The 19,855-nt window shown below is 46.9% G+C and overlaps 7 protein-coding genes and 2 long non-coding RNA genes across 13 annotated transcripts; 2 read left to right on the forward strand and 7 right to left on the reverse strand.

Annotated features, from left to right (window-relative positions):
• Positions 1–14: 14 nt before the first annotated feature.
• Positions 15–1,279, reverse strand: LOC136196093 (uncharacterized). Its single transcript, XR_010672081.1, has 2 exons — positions 594–1,279; positions 15–539 (listed from the first exon to the last, which is right to left on the reverse strand). It is a non-coding gene; the product is annotated as an uncharacterized lncRNA (long non-coding RNA).
• Positions 1,280–1,352: 73 nt separating this feature from the next.
• Positions 1,353–4,215, reverse strand: LOC136196062 (fibroblast growth factor receptor 2-like). The gene is made up of 11 exons (XM_065985579.1): positions 4,063–4,215; positions 3,232–4,007; positions 2,740–3,182; positions 2,573–2,683; positions 2,319–2,509; positions 2,138–2,260; positions 2,012–2,082; positions 1,913–1,953; positions 1,764–1,863; positions 1,600–1,699; positions 1,353–1,548 (listed from the first exon to the last, which is right to left on the reverse strand). Exons 2-11 carry the CDS (start codon positions 3,267–3,269, stop codon positions 1,423–1,425), a joined length of 1,344 nt encoding a protein of 447 aa, XP_065841651.1. The 5' UTR covers positions 3,270–4,007; positions 4,063–4,215; the 3' UTR covers positions 1,353–1,422.
• Positions 4,216–4,384: 169 nt separating this feature from the next.
• On the reverse strand, positions 4,385–7,178 carry LOC136196073 (uncharacterized). The gene is made up of 3 exons (XM_065985592.1): positions 5,884–7,178; positions 5,191–5,613; positions 4,385–5,123 (listed from the first exon to the last, which is right to left on the reverse strand). Exons 1-3 carry the CDS (start codon positions 5,942–5,944, stop codon positions 4,573–4,575), a joined length of 1,035 nt encoding a protein of 344 aa, XP_065841664.1. The 5' UTR covers positions 5,945–7,178; the 3' UTR covers positions 4,385–4,572.
• Positions 5,129–8,010, forward strand: LOC136196082 (dynactin subunit 6-like). The gene is made up of 7 exons (XM_065985601.1): positions 5,129–7,030; positions 7,091–7,155; positions 7,211–7,316; positions 7,408–7,490; positions 7,541–7,588; positions 7,638–7,780; positions 7,839–8,010. Exons 1-7 carry the CDS (start codon positions 7,023–7,025, stop codon positions 7,917–7,919), a joined length of 534 nt encoding a protein of 177 aa, XP_065841673.1. The 5' UTR covers positions 5,129–7,022; the 3' UTR covers positions 7,920–8,010.
• Positions 7,959–9,543, reverse strand: LOC136196069 (synaptotagmin-like protein 4). Its single transcript, XM_065985588.1, has 7 exons — positions 9,464–9,543; positions 9,359–9,408; positions 9,162–9,306; positions 8,914–9,097; positions 8,699–8,850; positions 8,433–8,644; positions 7,959–8,384 (listed from the first exon to the last, which is right to left on the reverse strand). Exons 1-7 carry the CDS (start codon positions 9,476–9,478, stop codon positions 8,003–8,005), a joined length of 1,140 nt encoding a protein of 379 aa, XP_065841660.1. The 5' UTR covers positions 9,479–9,543; the 3' UTR covers positions 7,959–8,002.
• Positions 9,544–9,567: 24 nt separating this feature from the next.
• On the reverse strand, positions 9,568–11,248 carry LOC136196072 (cyclic nucleotide-gated channel beta-1-like). Its single transcript, XM_065985591.1, has 8 exons — positions 11,106–11,248; positions 10,961–11,047; positions 10,828–10,898; positions 10,698–10,766; positions 10,570–10,641; positions 9,872–10,514; positions 9,746–9,822; positions 9,568–9,694 (listed from the first exon to the last, which is right to left on the reverse strand). Exons 2-8 carry the CDS (start codon positions 11,025–11,027, stop codon positions 9,659–9,661), a joined length of 1,035 nt encoding a protein of 344 aa, XP_065841663.1. The 5' UTR covers positions 11,028–11,047; positions 11,106–11,248; the 3' UTR covers positions 9,568–9,658.
• Positions 11,249–11,261: 13 nt separating this feature from the next.
• On the forward strand, positions 11,262–13,265 carry LOC136196090 (uncharacterized). The gene is made up of 3 exons (XR_010672077.1): positions 11,262–11,560; positions 11,642–12,006; positions 12,062–13,265. It is a non-coding gene; the product is annotated as an uncharacterized lncRNA (long non-coding RNA).
• Positions 11,352–15,455, reverse strand: LOC136196052 (protein O-mannosyl-transferase TMTC2-like). 5 transcript variants are annotated; one of them, XM_065985566.1, is made up of 16 exons: positions 14,617–15,455; positions 13,992–14,556; positions 13,276–13,869; positions 13,079–13,173; positions 13,001–13,029; positions 12,839–12,953; positions 12,701–12,786; positions 12,583–12,644; positions 12,464–12,530; positions 12,356–12,411; positions 12,224–12,302; positions 12,049–12,170; positions 11,916–11,997; positions 11,753–11,867; positions 11,590–11,653; positions 11,352–11,522 (listed from the first exon to the last, which is right to left on the reverse strand). In XM_065985566.1, the coding sequence occupies exons 1-16, from the start codon at positions 14,697–14,699 to the stop codon at positions 11,355–11,357; spliced, it is 2,382 nt and encodes a 793-aa protein (XP_065841638.1). In that variant the 5' UTR covers positions 14,700–15,455; the 3' UTR covers positions 11,352–11,354. The 5 variants fall into 5 exon arrangements, with proteins under 5 accessions (XP_065841638.1, XP_065841634.1, XP_065841635.1 ...); XM_065985562.1 differs by having other exon boundaries at positions 11,352–11,653; positions 11,753–11,997; positions 14,617–15,107; positions 15,160–15,455; XM_065985563.1 differs by having other exon boundaries at positions 11,352–11,653; positions 11,753–11,997; positions 14,617–14,857; positions 14,905–15,455.
• Positions 15,456–16,221: 766 nt separating this feature from the next.
• LOC136196239 (uncharacterized) lies at positions 16,222–19,815 on the reverse strand. Its single transcript, XM_065985765.1, has 8 exons — positions 18,817–19,815; positions 18,686–18,772; positions 18,374–18,454; positions 18,240–18,323; positions 18,135–18,192; positions 17,744–18,072; positions 16,729–17,697; positions 16,222–16,674 (listed from the first exon to the last, which is right to left on the reverse strand). Exons 1-8 carry the CDS (start codon positions 19,813–19,815, stop codon positions 16,294–16,296), a joined length of 2,988 nt encoding a protein of 995 aa, XP_065841837.1. The 3' UTR covers positions 16,222–16,293.
• Positions 19,816–19,855: the final 40 nt, after the last annotated feature.

Consider the following 19,855-nt stretch of genomic DNA (forward strand, 5'->3'; position numbering starts at 1 on the left):
TTAGTGATTAGTGATTAGTGATTAGTGAACAGTGATTACTAAATACCAAATAATGTCAAAGATGTATGTAATTCGTCAAATCAGTGAGTTCCTGCCACTTCCAATGCCCGCAAGTACACGCTGACTCCGTAGTTGCCGTCATCCGATACCGGGTCTATAGCCTCTGCCATTCTTTTTAGTGCTTCTTCATCGTTGAAATCGACAATTTGAGGAACAACTACCTCCGTTTCTTCCCACTGGCCGTCAGGAACTTCTATGTGGGGTTCGACACCAAATTCTTCCAGGTCAGCTTCCGACATTTCCTCTCCTAATGTCCCCTCACAAAATCGCTGCATTCCAGTTATCCATAACTGGTTTGGTGTCACATTTTTTTCCGACGACAGTGGATGACAGTTCCACATTCTTCTAAACTCTTCCAAGTCGCGGTTAATACGAGGCACAAAAACAAAGTGTAAGCAGACGACGTGGCGTTCGTTGTTCACGTCCAGAACTTCAATGTCTTCAAGGTGGTGAAAAATCTGGTAATACATAGAAGTTACCTACGTATTCAGAAATAGATTGTTTTTCTGCTGTTTAGTGTTTATATACTGTACCTGATAAAAGATGTCTCTCCAGAGCAATCACTAATCACTAATCACTAATCATTCATCACTAATCACTGATCACTGTTCACTAATCACTAATCATTGTTCACTGTTCACTAATCACTAATCATTGTTCACTGTTCACTAATCACTAATCACTAATCACTAATCATTCATCACTAATCACTAATCACTAATCATTCATCACTAATCACTGATCACTGTTCACTAATCACTAATCACTAATCACTAATCACTGATCACTAATCATTAATCACTAATCATTAATCACTGTTCACTAATCACTAATCACTAATCACTAATCACCAATCACTAATCATTCATCACTAATCACTAATCATTAATCACTGTTCAATGTTCCCTGTTCACTGTTCACTGTTTCACTGTTCACTGTTCACTGTTCACTAATCACTGTTCACTAATCACGAATCACTGTTCACTGTTCACTAATCATTGTTCACTAATCATTAATCACTGTTCACTAATCACTAATCACTAATCATTAATCACTAATCATTAGTCCATTGATTTTTGACACTGTTGTAGCGCCATATTCTTCGTGCATCGGTTTGACGAGCAAAACCCCAAGTGGGGCCCCGGTTTCCTTCTGACCTTACATACTGCAGCTACAAGCGTTCTAGTTCTCGCCACTACCGTCGGGGCACCAGGGGAGACTGCCAAAAGCTCTAGAATTGCTTACATTCCACGAGTCTTTAAGAAGGGCGGGCGACGAAGCGTGCGCAGTCGTAAAACTATAGCAAAATCCATGATATAAAACTCTAGAAATCTCTACTGAAACTTTTATAAAAATCCTACACTACAATGTCGTTTCCTCGGCAACTACATTTTCTATAATAGGCAAACCAATATATCTGTGATTTACTACCGTTGAAGCTGCCCTGTCTCTACTGTTGCTTGACTCAGAAGCGCTACGGCTTGACAGCTAAACAGTCTTCAGTAAATAATTTTAATATGATAATTTGTTCAAGTTTACTTCTCTCTTAGTAAGCAGGGAACCCAGGTCATCTACTACGTTAGAAAACCTGGGCCTATGCTGGGGAACATTGCTCCAACACCGTAGCATTATTTCATATCTGCGCACGCAGAGAAATCAAAGATTACGCGCCACTTCGGTCAGTCCGCCCCCCTTACACTTACAAGGCTCTAGAACAGCCCTTTGGGCGGTTCATTCGATATCCTCGTTTTGTAAGCAAATCGTATAGCTCTTCCCAAGGAACGCCAGGATAAGGAGATCCTCCTTTAAATTCCGGATCAAGATAATACTAATTTAATATCTAACACTTTACCTAGAGTTGTTATCTCCCACATGACAATTCCAAAAGACCATCTGCATGAGGAAAAAACGTTCTCAGAAAGAATTAGAGAAAATAAAAAGAAATCTTTACACGTCGCTGAATTCGGTGAAGACCTTATCAACTAAGACTTCTGGAGAGCACCATTTGAACGGAATAACACTCTGAAACCATGTATATTCATTAATTAATTATAAGAAGTGTGTAGTCATGACGTACGTTTGATTTTTTTCTATAATAATCCTGATACCGGAGATCTTTGGCGAGACCGAAATCGGAAATCTTTAAACAATTTTGACTAAACACGAGCACATTTCGAGCTGCCAAATCGCGATGAATTATCTGTGCAGAAAAGAAATGCCCATCAATACTCGTTCTACCTAAGTATCAGCGTAGACACCTTCTTTGAAGCCAAATGCTTCATGCCGTTTGCAATTTGATAAGCGTAACCGTACAGAACGTTCGCGTCTAGAGAACTGTCCTCGTACAGGCCGCTGCTAATGGATACGCGTGGCTGGGAAATGCGCTGGTTTCTCAAATACGAGCGCAGATCCCCATAGGTAGCAAACTCGGTGATGAGCCAAAGAGCGCCTATAGTGTTAATTGTGCAAGAGAGATAAGCCTACGCTTTCAATTAAAGCGAATTCTTCGTACCATTCTCCGCACACAATCCAAGCAGTTTACTCACGTTGGGGTGCTCTCCTGCCTTGACCATCATCTCCGCTTCGACTTCAATCATATGACGCGTCTCATCGTTTACTCCCTCTAGACTCAAAAAGCTTTTAGCACCACTCAGTTCAGTAGTCCAAGCCCGCGCTCACCGAGAGCCATTTTCACGGCAACCCTACTCGATTTCCCGTCCTCCGCACCCGGACCCGCGACCACGCGCCCCTCAACTATAACTCCAAAGTATCCGCGACCGATTTCGGATCCGAGCACAATCCAGTTTCGGTTCCAATCGTATCGCAACCGATCGAGTGGATTGAGCAACGATAGAAAGTCGACGTCGACAAACGTAGCGTTGACGGCAGCTACCCACTTCCGCCGCCGCCGTCTATGTTGTTGAAACCAAATCCAAGTGACCGCAATCAAAGCCACGACAAGAAAACATGTGACGGGCACGAAAATAGAGATCCAAAACCGCGGACTTAAAGTCGTAGACTCCGGAACTGACGTAGAGTTTCTAGTAGTCGACTTTTCCCTAAGAGAAAAGTTTATTGTCGTTAACTCTGGCGTTGGCGTTACAATTTTATCACGGTATTGTCTGCAAAAGAACAGTTCACATCGTCGCAGCGTATAAAGGAGCTACTTACATGTTGATTTCGCGTAATATTTTGCATTTTGTGTACATAGGTTTACTGCAGGCGACGCACTTAAACGACCGGTTTTCCGCCACCGTCGACGGATTCCGAACGTCGAGCGTCGACGACGACGAATTGTCGCGCACCTGCACGAGTCCGGCGGGGGCGGAACCGATTAATTGCCACTCTATTGTCGTTTTGTTGATCGTGTGGGAATAAAGATGGCGGACGACGCACGAGACGGATATCGTCTCTCCCACGCGAAGCACGTAGTCGGAAATCGACTTCGATTTCGTCGAGTTGTTTGAATAAGGCAACAGGTCGACGGGGGGCTCGCGAGGTATTCCTAAAATAGAAACGTACAAGGTAACAACTAGGTGATGGAATTAATTTCACACAGGTGACTTTCCTACGATAGAAAGCCAAACGGCAAGGTACTTGCATTCGGAATGGTAATTAGGAAATTTCACGTAGCAATTGTACGGCTTTTCTATCATATCGTCGATGGCCCAAAGGCCGCGGCGGAGATCAATCGGGTGCAGGCGAAGAACGACGTTATGATACCCGCGTTCTGCACTCGTAGTGATAAAGCAAGTCGAATTCGGTGGCGCAATGTCGCAGGTTTGAATGAAACTACTGTCGTGTTGCCACGCTGGGCTGGCATCCTTGGAAGAAAACCCCACCTTCGATAGGTATTCCGATACAGAGCAAGAAACGCTGTAGGTCGTATTCGCGTTCCATGTAAGACGAAGGCATTGGGACTCGCTGACGTTAGAGCACAAGTTGGCCTGTCCAGATCTAACTGATTACAGAGGCAAAGTAAACTATGGCCAGTCCGGGCACCTTTAGTCCACCGTCACGGCACTGCTGCGAAGCGTTCGCGAGTCGATGCCCAAAGAATACGAGTGTCGCGACGACGACGACGAAACGACGACGCATTTCGAGCCTGTATGACGCAGTTTCGTGGGAGCCCGTGCGCAAACCCGGATCACGTGGCCCGTTAAGCTCTATTGAGTGTAGGTGCTGAATTATTTAGTTATTCGTACACGATCGCCTAGTAACACCGTGACATCGGGCTCAACCTTTCACTGTCATGTCTTACAGTCTACAGATGTCAATACCAATTGAACTAGATATTGATACATTAGCGCAATAAAAGTACTAATTATCCTAAAGAAGCAATGCCCTCTTACAGTACAAATCCCAGAGCATGTACGTCATGATAAGAGGTGGACTTTTTCAAATGCTTGCTGTATTACGTAGTATAGTGAGCGGTGAATAGAATATACCCACTAAAACCAATATAATAGAGCTAAAAGCCGACAAGTCTGCTGCTGCGGTTTCTGTTACTGATTAGGTCATCTGTCGACGACGTAGCACAACAAAGGCCGCGGAAACGATCAACACGCCGATAAAGACGCCGCACAACGTGGCAATCTTAGCCGCATCGCCGTCGGCACGCGGAAGCGACCGCACAGAGCGGCGGCGGCGGCGTTCCGCTTTGTTGGAAACCGGCTCGACCGCAACCTCTCTCAGAATTTTTTCCCTCTCGTAGATCGGCGACTGGGCGACGCAGGCGAATCGTCCGCCGCGCGAAAAGCCGGACGGAACGTAGAGCGTCGTTGTCGTGGCGTCTTGTATTTGCCACGGCCAATCGTCGTTCGTAGAACGATTCGTCGGTACGTGGGCGTCCGCCGCGCCGCCGCCGCCCCCGCTGCCGATCCCGGAACCGCCGTCGATAATTCGCCACAAAACGTTCACGTTCGCCTCGTAATGCGAGAACAAAAGGGACGTGTCGGACGAAGAGAAAGAGCACGGAAAAACGAGCGGTTCGCCGCCGACGACGCTCGTTTGAACGTCGGAAGTCGCGTTTACGAAAACAACCGGCGGCTCCAATGGAATGTCTATAGGAGGGGACATCACATAAAAAACGAATCGGTCCTGCCTCTCTACTCTCCTTTTTTTCCTTACCTGTAACACGAACTTCCACGCGAGCGACGACGTAGAGAAACGAGGGATGGCCCGTCAACTTTTTATAGCATGTGTACACGCCTTCGACATCGGCTATCTTCTTCAGCACTCGAAGTCGTTTCAATTTGAGCGTTGCTGTTCTCAAACTGGCGTCGTAATTAAAGCAGGGATTCCCGCCGCTGTTGCTAGTGGGAAAACTGCACGAGGACACGTGTCGACCGACCCCGTGAACGACGCTTGACGTTGAAGCCGGCGCGGCGTGACGTCGCCATTGCAATTCAAAGAAAAACGCCGGAAGACCATAATCTTCGGCGACTGATTCGCAACAAGTAATTTTCAGATCGGAGAGGGAGCGGTACGGGACACTAATCCTATTGGCATCGCCATTGACGCAGGCGGCATTAGCACTCCATGATGCGCAACCTAAGGTAGAAACGTTTGAAATGAGTCTCGAGCGAGGAGCCCAGTCGCATGCGTTCTCGCGATCGCGGGGAGCAGCTGAAGCGGCTCGTCGGACGCCGTCACGACGCGTGGACATCAATAATGCAGAAATCGACGTCTGTAAATCCTGGGGCTATATCTGTACGACGGTCGGGTCAAAACCCCGCTATCTAATCCTCTCTCTTTAACGACCATGCTTCGTGCACTCGACACGCGTGGTTATAGCATCATCATGATTGCGTGTACACTGACCCAACAGAAGAATGGTCCAACATAGAACGATAGCAGCGCTGCGACATCTTCTCGTCCACATATCTCGTCGGGGGTACGTGCTGACTAAGAATCTCGCCGCCGTCAGTATAGTTTGTAAAGAAAGCTGACGAAGCCTCTGCGCTTATATAGAACAGACGAGTGGGAGGAGAGAAGAAGTACGTTCTAACCGGAAACGTAGGTATGAGTGACGTCAACGACGAACGAAGACTGCATGGCATGGGGTAGGAAGCGAACGGGCTGACGAATGCGTAGAGCACGCAGGCGCGTGCACAAGTCATCCGAAAATTTTTCCCTCCACGTACGGATTTGCGGTCGGTCGCGCGGAATCGCTTTCGAGTCAGAGCTGTTACTAGCATTACGACAAGGTTAGGTAACAAAACCGCGCTCGACCGCGAGCCCGCGAATTAAAACGTGAGGACGAAAGGCGAGTCAGCTTCTGGTACAAGAATTGCAACCAAGAGACGAAGAGAATGCACTTAGAATCGTTCGTTCCGCGCTGGGATGCGTAACGGAACTTCGCTGAGCCATTAGCAGGATCGAGTTCCTTATACGGGACCGTTGGAGCTTCGAAAGCGTCGACAAGCAAAAAAGGATGAATTGCATATTTGAGTCAGTGAATTGCCGGCGTGCTGCCTTTTGTTTCAGGTGCAAACTATTGTTTTGTTCACGTGTGCTTGGCGCTAATTATAGTTAAGTGAAGAGGACGTGCTTTACATTTTAGACGAGATAGATCCTTTGGGACGTCCTAACTTTTGTTCGCTCGCTTCCCGGCCCGGCGGTCTAATTTCTTATTCATTATTCGCGGTGCGACAGAAGTACTAATTGTGTCTCTTCTTGACGTCGAAAGGATTTGGAAGGTCAGAGTTCTTTACATAGCTATCACATAGGGAAATCTGACCTAGGATCGTAAACTATTTGTTAAATCAAATGCGGTATCGTTTCGTAACGCAATGGACTTAGAACTTGATGTTTAGTCAGCACTGTACGTCCGCAAATTGATAGAGAGTAACTTCTGTTGACGCACGTGCACGAGATTGTTCCGCGTACGGGCGTCAGTGTCTCTAAGTACGGGGTATTACATCTAGACAAATCTAAGCCGTTTTTCGCCGGGAAAGTGCATGTCTGAGTGAGTGAATCGAGTCGTCCTAGCGCGCACGAGCGTGCACAATACTATTTATCTGCATAGAGTCGTCGTAGCGCAAGGGGCCGTCGTGTGCGCCGAAGCCGAGATCAAAGGCGACGTCACTATCGGTACGTTTCCCGCCTAAAATGCATTGCTTACCTTGCACGTGCGTCCGGCGTGCAGGCACTGGCACTGTCGTTCACCCGAAGGCGAGAATCCTCGCCGAAGGGGGTCCCATCGTGATCGGCGAGAATAATCTCATCGAAGAGCAAACGGTGATTCGCAATAGGTGAGAAAGACGCGTCGAATTCGTTCGCTTCGTCGCACTTGACGCTGGTCTAACGATTCCGCATTTCCCGGATCCCCGAACCCGTATCCAGAAAACTGAGCGACGACGAAGAAGAGGTGACAGGCGGGCACGTGATGATAATCGGACAGAATAACGTGTTCGAAGTCGGAAGCTGTAAAAAACAAAAACGCCCGTATAGTAGAAATAATTCAATTAAAATTCAGGCTGCGAGGCTCTTTACGTGGGCAAAAATAACATAATGGAACCGAAAAGTACTAAAAGTCTTCCCCCTAACTCCCATTGAATTATTATTAAATTTAGGTCACGTGGGGCCCCGTATTAAAATTAGTGACGGTTGCATTATTGGGGCCAAGTGCTACGTGAATTCGTTTGAAATGCTCGAAACCAATACCGTTATATACGGAGATAAATGCACGAGACGCGTGCAATCCGTACATCCTCCGGTATACAGGAACCCCCCGAGAATCAAAATAAATTAAAATAATAAAATTCTAATTATAGGCTCAGACTTTGCAGCTCGATTTTCTGACGAAGATCCTACCGAATTTTCATCACTTGAAAAAAGCCCCAAAGAAGGATTAAATAATAATTAATTTTCTTAGTGGACTGACACACGGCGAGAAGTGATACAACTAATTTATTATTAAATATACGTGTATAACGGTCTAACCGTGACCCGGCGTCATGTTGTCGCGAAGCGCGTGCCAGCAGTAGATCCACTCGCCCTGCCTTTCGAGCGCCTCTCTCCATTGGGCCGCTTCGCTTTGACTCGAATCCATCCAGGGAAAAATCGACGCTCGCTGCCGCCCCTCGCCGTTTTCTCCGGCCGGCGCATTGGCTCGTCCGAGACTGAGACGGCACGCGCCGATTGGACGATTTTTCATGGCGATATTCCAATCCATGACCCAGATTTCGAGCGCCCCGTTCTTCAGATCCGTATACGATATGCCGTCGAAGAGCAACTCTTCGTTCCAAGACGGATTCAATTCCTTTCGTTTCACCGACGTTTTGCACTTGGTCGACTTGCTCGCATCGGGCAGTAAATAACTAAGAAAATATTTATATATGAATTATTAAATTTATATGCGCGTCTACCATTTCACGTAGGGATCCGATTTTTCGCTCAGCATGTTCACCGACGTCAGATTGGATCCGCCGACGACTAGCACGCGCAACGCGCCTCTCTTTATGCCCACGTCAATTGAACGACGTCTGCTTGACAGCTCGCGGTGTTCCGACTCCCCGACGAACTTGATTCCGATGAGAAGATCGCCCACGTACGGACTGTCGTGCGCTCGTCTGGGCGTCTGGGGCGAAAAACGCTCAAAAACGAGACTATTCAACATGAATATTAATCCCACTTTGAGCGTTGCTTTGATGTCGAAAGGACAATAAACGAGATCCGCCGACGGGCTGGGAAATATTCGACATTTTTCCGATTTTCCATTGAGGAATATAGTAAACGTCAGCGTCTTACTCCCGGCCAGTTCCTCCGTAGACACGACCTCCTTTCCTAAAACAACAGAAGAAGACCTAAACGCTATTATTTTGTTAGACGCCTTATGTACACGCGCACCTCCCAATAAACCGGGCAGAGACGCTTTTTCTTTGTCGCCCACAAGCTGATATATAACCTGTCCGCCGTACTGCTCATCATTGACGGCGCGCAGTGCGACGCTATCGAATACGAGCCCCGTGCCGACGAGATCGATCTTCCACGAGACGAAACCCGACTCGGTCGCGGCGAGGTTGATAAACGCCTAGAAACGGCACCGATGTTTTTCCGTCGCGAAGCCGGCCGATACGCGGATAGGGTTTCTATACCTTGCCGTCTGCCATGTTCCACTCGATCGACTCGGAGGCGACGAGTCCGGCTTCGAGACGTTGCATAGATGCAACTTGGGGACACACGTCGTCATTCCATTGACGGTAATAGCAGTCGCCCGCCGTCGAGTAGCGAAGACGAAATCTAAGACAGTCACATGGGGATTACGTATGAAACGAGTCTCTAAGTGTCGTACGTTCGGGTTGTGATGTCTTGCAAGGAAGGCTCGAAGACGTAGCCGGAATTCTACATAGACAGTATAAGCGTGACGTCGATTGACTGCGGTCTCGGCGCGACTCACGAGCGATTCTCCCATGGACGGGAAGTGCAAAGGAGTGCGTGTGTGTGGGGGCGATCGTTCCTCTCTCAGGATGTAGTGACGCACTCTTGAATTAATTAGTACAATATGGTAGCAAAACGGTCATTGTATTGTTATGTATCGAGGTTAAAAAAAGAGACGACAAAAGGATTTGATTCAAAAAAGTTTAAAGTTTGCTTATGGTTCCTCTGTAATCTCCTCCTCGGTTTCGGGCTACGGTATTAAGTTTAATAAATCAATACCTTAATTTGCTTCTGGCTTTACCTCAGGAGTCAACGTCGATTCCTCCTCTGGAGCCATCGGTGTTGGGTCTTCCTCTGGCTCAGCTTCTGTTGGAGAATCTAAAATATGCAGATTATTTACACTGGGAGGTATTGATTTATTATTTACCGGTGGGCCCATCTGTTTCGTACGTATCTACGACCAGCTTATCGACTTGAAAGTAATTCATCTCGACCTCCTTTCCTTCGGACATCGCCTTCGCCATTTTCTTCACCTGTTCTTGATACTCCACTTGTTCCTCCTCTGTTTCGACGACTTCAGTTGAATCCATTTCTTCTTCATCGGTCATTGCCTCGGCTACTTCGGCCTCCTCTTCCTCCTCGGCTTCCTCTTCGGTCTCGAAAGCCTCTACACCGTCATCCTCATCGACCTGACCTTCTTCATCGTCTTCCATTGCCTCCTCTTCGTCCTCTTCGTCGTCGTATGCTTCCTCAGTCTCTTCGTCGTCTTCTTCTTCTTCGTTGACCTCGGCGACTTCCTCATCGTCGTCTTCCGTTTCTTCGTACGCCTCCTCTTCTTCGTCTTCGTTTCTTTGAAGTTCAGGATCCATTTCTTCTTCCTCTTCTTCCGTTTCTTCGTATGCCCCCTCCTCTTCGTCTTCGCCTTCGTCTCTTTGAAGTTCAGGATCCATTTCTTCTTCCTCTTCTTCGTCTTCTTCTGCGGCGTTTAGGTCTGGAAAGGCGTTCACAATTTCATCGACTACTTCGTCGTCAGTCTGAGGCACAAGCATCATATCAAGACTTCGCATCAGCTAAAAAAAGAAAACGTTCGATTCAAAATCCACGCGATAGTCTATGTTTTCTTACCGCTTCCTTATTATTACTGCTCTTTGCGTCCAGAAGTAGCAAGGAGGCCAATTTCCTGTACTCTCGCAGAGCCTTATAGTAGAAATTAGGTTAGACAAAGAAGTCGTTTATGGACAGCGTTTGCCTACCTCTACTCGTGTAATCAGTCCGGACGCAAGCCGCAGTTTGACGCCTTCAATAAGAGGAGTAAACGCTTCCTATAAGGGGGAAACCGTCCGTAGAACAAAGGGGCTTCTCTATAGGACTTGGGTCACTCACTTGAAGAAGCAACGGGTTTACATTCGACGGCAAATTTTGTCCTTCAGACGGACCTCGAAGAATCTTGCCAACTGATCGAGACAGAGAAAAGACGATGAGATTGGGATTTAGTAAAAAAAAAACGGCGCTATACCTGGTAGGGACGAAGCTAGCCCTACGACCACTAAAACGACTACAGACGCTTGCGTCAGAGACACCATGATGATAAACGAATAGAAATCTGAAGAAAATCGATTGAAAATCGACCAAAAGCGTATCGATCGAGGACCGTCACGTACGGAAATGTCAACGAATCTTTCTTCGGAATGAAGCGAACAGGGGCAACTGAACTGAGGAGCACATCGACCGTGCACCGATATTTAGAGGAGCGTCAAATCGCGGTGCGGAATACCCGCTCTTTAGCGGGGTGGAAACGACGTAAGGGGATCACGTGAAGTGGAATACGGAGAACGGAATTGCCTGGTTTTCGTATGAGACTACCGCATTTTAGAAACCCAAACCCACGTCTACTCAAAAATTAGGAAATTCTAACTACGACCGGACGTCTTCATAGCCGACTTCAATTTGCGAAGATTATCCATTGTCAATTGATCGCCGGGACTCAATCTCAACGCCTCTTCGTAGTGCCGTTCGGCGTCGTCGTAGCGCTTTGTCAAATGATACAAAGCGCCCAAGTTCATGTGCCCGTTTGCCGACTGGGGGAGAGGACACAACGCGTTTGCGTTCAATAAAGGTTCGATTTCTTTTTTTACGAGAACAAACCTCGGGTTTTAGTTTTACTGCGACTTTAAAGTATTTCTCGGCTTTATCGTAGACTTTGGCTTCTCTACGGAGCTCTCGTATAAGAGCTCGTCATTCGATCGAACGACGTTGATTAATTGAACCCTCTCCTCGTGGATTAGGATTCGATTAATCGAATTTTTACCTGAAATAATTTCCTGCATTGAAATTGATTTCGTAATTATCGGGAACTAGCTCCGCTGCTGTAGAAAATTGCTCAGCGGCGGCCTCGAGATGCCCACGCCCGTGCAAATACTGAGCTGGAGATAGACTAAGTATCAGAAAATAAGATACTAGGCTTTGTCTACCGTAATGAACGTAGGGCTCTGTTGATCGAGGATCGAGCCTTTTAGCTCGGTTATACATCTCTTCAGCCTTATCTTGTCTATTCTAAAAGAGGTGTTTGCTTTTTTTATTCTCCTATGAGAGCCCTATTCTCACTGTTTCTCCGTAGAGCTTGGCTAGGGTCAGATGAGCCGGTAGATGATCGCGCTTCGACGCGAGCGACTTCTCGTACCAGTGCTCTGCCTCTTTGAATTTTTTCAAACTGAAATAACTCTCCCCTTAGAACAGGCACTCTGTCTAAGTTCGCAAACACAAAACTACGTGATCTCACCGAGGAGATTATATAGACTCTGAGGTGCATAGTCAATGGGGAGAGACCTGATGGCTCTCATATAAATCTCTACTGATTCCTACCCAAATTGCTTATATAGTGCCTGTACATGTATCTCTTCTATTTCTCTACCTCGTTTCTATCCTGTTTGTGCAATAGACGACCCAAATTATACAAGCACGAGGTCACTGTGTTCACATGTGTAAATTTAATAATTCTATGCAAAGTCTGTTTACTTGCCTGAGTGAGCGTGGGCCTTGGGATCTTTGAGCCCGTGATCAGGAATGGTAGCGCAATGTCTTAATACCTGCACGTGTACATAGGTACGATTTGTCTGCTCTACTACGAAATTTCTTTACTTTTTCGGCTTCCACGTTTTCCCCAACGGTTTCTAGAACGATTCCCAAGTTTAGATGAGCAGCTAGGCAAAACCCATTAAACGGAAATAAAATTAATCATATCCTAATCTATTCTCACATGCTAGTGTTGGTCGAAAGGAAACCGCATTCTTATAGCTAGCTATTGCTTCCGTGTTCCTACCAGACTCTTGTAGGAGTATTCCTCTAAGGAAATCCCTAAGCATTCTATCGCATTATTGAATATTTTAATTGGTACAAATTGTAGTGAGCATCGGCCATGTTAGGACGATGTTCGAGTGCGTTTCGATACGCCTGCTCGGCGTCGTCGAGACGATTTTGCGCCTTCATTACGTTGGCAAGGTTACCCCAAGCTAAGAGGAAACCATCACTACGTTGAATTCCTGTCTATTCTCCATACCTTTAGGTGGATTAATAGGTATGCCTGATCTAAAGGAAAGCTCTATTATACTGTCTCCTAATCCAATGAAGGAACTACCTATAAAGCTTTTCCTCTGTCTGCCAATCATTGTTCCTTCTAATAGTACGACCGCAGAACAGTATAAGTAAACCAAGGCAAAGCAGTGCAAGGAACTAGAGAACAAAGTCCACCCATAAAATATCGATTCCTTACAGTAGACTTCAGATATAAATTCAAATTCAAAGTCTACTGTAATTGATCATATATTTAGGCACCTTCTTGTGCTCTTCCTTCGCAACGGCCCACACTCGTTCAACGCCAATAGCCAAAGCGAGACAATACCCCATGCTCGGCATATAGAGAACGCGTTCGGCGACGACAAAACCGACGTAAAACAGAGCATTCGTCGCCGGCAAGAACGGAAAAACGAGCAGAGCAAGAGCAACGAGAAGAGGACCAATAGAAAATCGAGTCTTAACGCTGTCGTCGCAATATACCCCCAAAAGACGAGCGATACGCGCATAGTCATAAAATCGAGTCACACACACATCGACTATAACGACGAGAGACGCGTAGAAGGTCAGAGTGGCGAAGTGTCGCGCGTCGGCGATGCTCTCGACTAAGGGAATTGCTTTCATCGACCAATCGAAGCTCAGAGTCGTCGGGCAGAGGAGCAGCGCGAAATTGAACGCGGGCAAGTAGGAAAACGTTAAAAATCGCGTAAGAAAACTCGACGAATCGGCGGCCGGATTGTCGGAGGGCGCGAAACTGGGCGGCTTGTTTCCCATGAAGACGACCCGGGCGCCGAGCAAGACGACGCCGGATAGAACGAGAACGATAAGACGACGACGAAGTTGGGCATAGTGAGACTAGAGAGAGAAAAGAAATAATTTCAACACGAAAAATCCCCTCTATTAAACTGAACTCGCCAAAATCGATTTTTATTAATTAAGCTTCAACGAGCACTATTAATTATTTAATTAATTAATACCTCGACCAGTAGGCTTCGTATATTTGCGAGGCGACACTTCCCTACGACGAAAACGTCGTATATGACGCAAACGCCTAGTGCCGTCACCCCCTGCTCTTTGCTCAGCATCGCCGCTAGGCAACAGCCGACGGCCACGCCCACGAAACCCCACCGTGTCGCGGATGTCGTACGACAGCCGCGTTCGTACGCGAGAAGCGCGAGGAGAAAAAATACGCAGGCGAGCAAATCGGCGCGACCTACGACGCCCGTCACCGCTTCGACGTGAACGGGATGCGTGGCGAAGAGAAGCGCCGCGTAGAGAGCGGCGAGTCGCGATAGGGCTAGACGGCGAATTAGGGCGTAGTACAGCAAGGAAGCGAGCGTGTGCACGATTATGTTCGCGAGATGGTAGCCCATGGGGTCGAGATCGTGGAGGGCGTGATTTAGGCGGAATGTTAGGACGCATAGCGGGCGATAGGACTTGTGACTGCCGCTGTGCTGCAGCGGCGTGCCCCAGAAGTCGTTGAAGAAGAGATTCGTCCAAGGACGGTCGTTTTTGAGGTCCGCGTTCGATTGGATTGCGCGACTGCAAACGGTTTGGTCGATTTGCGGCGATTCGGACGGGTTTTCGCGCTTTTTTGCGTACCTGTCGTCGTATGCAAAGCCGGCCCAGAGCGCGTTGTGGTAAGAAATCGCGGACGCGACGATTATCGGAAGAGATGCAGCCATTTTACTAACGCGCGTTTACGTAATACGTACACACAAATCGAGCAAAAAATACATCGAACGCCATGAACATGCATAGACAGACACCACATGCAACACTAACTATATAATCCCGTCTTTTTGAGCGGCTTGAGTTCGTCCTTCTTTCGCGAGGGGGCCCCCTAAAAAAAGAAAGATTAGAATCCGTTCAATCTGTCCCTGTACGTACCTTTTTGCGATGCGCTCGCATTGGCGTTATCCAGACCACACCACGCGGAGGTTCGAGCGCAGTTAGTGGCCCAAAAATGTTGGAAGCGAGACCTTGCTTCAACGGCCCAAACACGACCGGTACGGCCTGGATCGAGAACGGCTCTCCCACACCGTCCCCCCGACCGCGTCGTACCGGGGCCCCAAAGAGGCCGTAGACTTTCGCTTGATAGGAAACGAGTCTACCGCGTTGAGAGAGGATTTACGAAGCGCTTACCGAGTCCACCAGTAGAAGGTCAGCGTTTTTGTCCTGGGGGTCAGGTCATCTTTCGGGTATAGATTGCTAATCCGAGTGAGGAAATGCCACGAGACACTGGGCCCCCACACGTTTCTTTGGCGGAAAGTGAGCATACCTTAGCCAGACGCCCCACTCGGCTTATCGCGAGACGCCTGACTTCGCAAATCGAAGCCGTCCACGACCTTTATGACCCCCAGTGTCGATCTTAGCGTCGCAAGCAACGCCCATCCACTGTGCCTAGCAGCTTCAGTTAGGATCGACAGATGACGAAACGCTTGATGACCAACGACCAGCTTCCCCAGTTCACGATCGACCTCAAGGGTTCAACCCGTTGGCATCCCCCACCCTTTAGCAAGACTGAAGATGGAGCGTTGGCTCGTCGCTTTTATACCGAGCATGATGCAACATCCGCTGGTGACCTCACTGTGATCAATTCACCAGGGCAACGATACGTTGATTTGCTGCTGAAATTCGCGCGTGCTTTTCATGCGCTCTTCGCGTGGACGAATTCTTCGATTTTAGGCGCCAAAAACATGGCGGCTCCTCGATTTGCCGACCGCGTGTATTGCATTTGGCCTTTGCATTAGGATTTCCACGCTTGGACGCATTTCTTTCTCTTCGTAGGGTCTCCGTTTCGCGCGCGAGCGAAATTCCCGGCTTCAAATCTCAAATGGCGACGTTGCTGCGATTTATGCCTTCGCGAGCAGCTTCTGGACGATTTACTCGATCGAAGACGTCGTTTCGGATCGTCTAGGTGAAGAAGAGCGAGAGAAACGAGGGAAACGAGCGAGTATCGCGGCTAGATATCGTCCTCGTCGCTCGAAAGAACATGGCGAACACGAAGGAACTGCCGAAGAGCGATGGACGTCGTTGATCAAGCCTCGCGGGAGCTCAATCGAGGTCTAAAAACGAACGGGGGGCCCCCTAAGTCGTTTCCGGCTGATTTTCGCCTTCATGCAGTTCGAGGCGCGAGCCCATTTTTTTAACGACGAGAGAATCTGGACGAGAGAAAGTTTCCTATGAAATTCACTGAGAAACGGTGATTAATTAATTAATATATATAATTAAAACATGCAAATGTCGGAATAGAGATTGCTAGAAGCATGGGTGCCTCTAAGAGGATGAAGAGGATAGCGTAGTAGTGCCCATAACCTGTTCAACGACGTCTTCTCCAAAAACCTCCTCTGCTGCAAGTCGATGATGAACCGTTCGATCTAAGAGAGCCGTGCAGAGGGCTCTCACTGCTGCCTTCGATCCGTTTTGATTTAACCATCTGATAAGCATTTCATGTGGACATTCACTCTGATCGTGTGGATGATTCTTTTCTATGGCTGCTACGTCTACCTTTTCTCCCGGCAATGCACGAGCCAATGATTTCCAATACTCAGTTAGGTAAGGAGTCAATTTTCGCAGCTCTTCCTTCGTCACCTTGCGATCCAAGCCACTAGTACTGCCAAGAGAAAGACCAGCTCTTGGGCTTAGCCTTCCTGATGGCTGTAGATAAGAAAACAATTATGTCTGTATGCTTTAGTCCCCTTCCACACTTACATTTTTTGCTGTAAAAGTAACTGAAATTTTAACCGGTTCCTTCCATTTCAGAACAAACCAAACTGTCACATTGTCGCCAACCTCAAGACTCCTACCAGAACCAAGTACAAAATTGTAGGATTCGTGGTGAGCGTTGCCTTTTGAAATTGCTCTAAGTTTACTCATACGAACTTCGTGGCTCCCATCAACACTCCATGCAACCGTAGACGGGATTTTGCTAGTTTCTGCAACAATTGGCAACGGTTCATCTTCAGAAAGTCCGCACTTGCAAAGGCTGAATTTCCGATTCTCTAGCATTTCAAACGAATGTGAACCCTTTCCTCCGCGTTCTGCTTTTTTAACTTTCTTTTCATTTCGCTTGTTTGCTTTGCAGAAGCACAATTTGACGGTGAACCCGTCTCGAAATTGAGTTGGGCTCAAATCAGTGAGTGCAAACACCAAAGCAGACAAATCAAAGCAGCAGCCATCATTCCGAGCACACAGGTGACAGAAGCTCGTTGTATGAACGATTATCTGGTCAGCTAGAAGAACAGCCCGTCCAAATCGAAAGTGTACAATTTGGTTCAGAGCCGTGAAAATGCAAAGTGGCATCATTGATTTCTTTGAATCGGTTCCACTCTCATACAACAACGTAACTTTTATAGCGTGATTTTTTCTGAAAGTGAATTTGTGCTTCAGTTTGAGAGTGACTGCTGTTTTGAACCTGGTGCCGTGAGGCAGAAGCCGGACAACATCTGTAAGCTCATTTCCCGTTTTACTCTTGTAGTATTCGCCATCGTCTGCGAGAAGACAAGAAGATATTCTAATTGGCTTGTCAACAGCGTTAGAAGGAATTGACAGAGTGCACTTGTCTTCTGCAATACTCAGCTTCAACCCAGCCGGAGTCAGTTGTTTGCTAACCAACGGAGATGCTCCACTCAACAGAACAGGAATGCTATCAATGGTCATTGGCAAAAAATCATTATCTTTCTATAAGAGAAAGATATAACACTACAATAAAAAAAGAATCTCGTACCTCCTTTAAGAAACCACGTAGCAATTCAGCTGCATCGTTGCGGTGAATGCGTTTTAAAGAGATCAGCATGTGACCAACAGTGGCACTCTCTAATGAACATTGCTGGTGCCACTTCTTCATCACAGCTATCGTTGGTCCACTTAGATCCTTTTCAAGCGTTTTTTCGTCGCTCTCTTGAAGAGTTCGTCCTGTTAACTCCGTCCAAAGAGCTCGCCAGTCATCCCCGAGAGGATCACTTGTATCAAGCAACGTGCAAACGCCGCTCAGCGCGACGTGAACTCGAGGAACAATCAAATCGACCGTAGACGTTGATGTATCAAACAAAAAGTCTGCAAGAAGTGAATGAGCCGTCTATTAATTACTCCTTTCAGTTTATCTGCAATGAATTTACCTTCCGGTGAAGTATCTTTACCTCCAGTTTGTTTAGTTTCAAATGGCTGCTTTTTTAACTAGTCAACAAGCGTGAGACTGAGTAGAAGCCAAGATTCAGATTTACTGTTGATGGAGGCGAGAATCTGTCATATATTAAATCATACTCAGAAAGAGATTTGCTCCGGATTGGTTTTGCTTTTTCCTGTCTCTGCAATAAAGGTTAGAGCTCTAAACCTGTAAACTCTGAGTAAAATGTACCAGAAGCTGTTGATATCCAGTTAATGTTTGAATCAATACTGGCAAGAACAGCGCTTCTGATTTTTGTCTGGAAAAGCCTTTCTAAAACATGCAGAAATAAACAAATTATTATAAAATATCCAGGAATAAATAAATTAATAGAAGTGCCTTAGAAGCTCATCTAACGCTCGAACATGACTTGAAAAGCCGAGCGCGGGAAAAACAGTTACGCAAGCCAAAGTTTAGAACACTGTTATTAAAAGAATTGAATGATTGGTAAAATTTTCAGATCCCTCCAAAGGCCTCCTAGCTAGTCAAACGTGCATAGTGTACCTGTGTAAGAAACGTCTCAGCTGACACGGGAGACCAACGCCTAAACCTTAGCATGTCTTCTGCCATAAGTTTGCTGGTAACTGCTTCCTAACAGCAATATGAATTACAAACAGATATAAGCGTCGAAGTACCTCAGCTTCTCTTCTGATTTCTCGGGCTTGTAAAGAGTACTGTTGTAGGGCTGTGGTCATTAGTACGACAAAGCGATTTTGCTTTCCTTTTCTGAGACTATCAATGGCATCGTCAATTTCATTTGCATCAGATGATTGAACAAGAAATGATAGGAGAGAGGAAATGAGTGACGGACGTCCAGAACTCACTGTCACAAGTTTTGCAACAATGTGATTGCGAAGGTTTTGATAGTCAACCAGCCTTTTCATATAAAACCTCGCGGGTTCTTCATCATGTGTTATTTTTGAATATATCTTGCTTATCTCATTATCACAGTGCCCTGAAACTTTCATCAACGCTTCTCTGTCTTCCTCTGAGTTGCTGTAATATTCTAGTAAAGCTATTGATGCATCGGCATCTCGTCGATAAACCGCGCTGTGCAATGGCTGGTTTCCTGATTCATCATTTGCTCTGACGTCAGCACCGTTAGACACCAAGTACTGAATGACTTCAATGCTTGTAGCACTGTGCAATGGCTGCTCTCCGCGGTTGTTTCTTGCCAGCACATCGGCTCCACAAGAGATCAGATACTCGCACACTTCCTTTGAACTGACTCTGTGCAAAGCTGTATCACCGTCATCTCTTGTCGATTGGACGTCAGCACCGTGAGACACCAAGCACTGAACCACTTCAATGCTTGTAGCCTTGTGCAATGGCTGCTCTCCGCGGTTATTTCTTGCCAGCAAATCGGCTCCACAAGAGATCAAATACTCGCACACGTCCTTGTCTTTGGCAACGTGCAAAGCCGTATCGCCATACTTCGTTGCCAATTTGACATCAGCTTTGTGCGATATAAGCCACTTGCAGATATCCAAATTTCCTTGTCGAGCAGCAAAATAGAGCGGTGGTGCAAATGTCCGGTATACGCCGCCACGTTGGTTAACATCCGCACCGTCTTTCTCGACGAGACGTTTGACCTCGTCCCATGTTCCCCAGTTGGCAAGTTCGGCCACAGTCATCTCAAAGAAATTCGAAGGACTGAAGCGATCGAGTTGTAGA

Source organism: Oscarella lobularis, chromosome 15, assembly GCF_947507565.1.
Source record: "Oscarella lobularis chromosome 15, ooOscLobu1.1, whole genome shotgun sequence".
NCBI classification, from domain to species: domain Eukaryota; kingdom Metazoa; phylum Porifera; class Homoscleromorpha; order Homosclerophorida; family Oscarellidae; genus Oscarella; species Oscarella lobularis.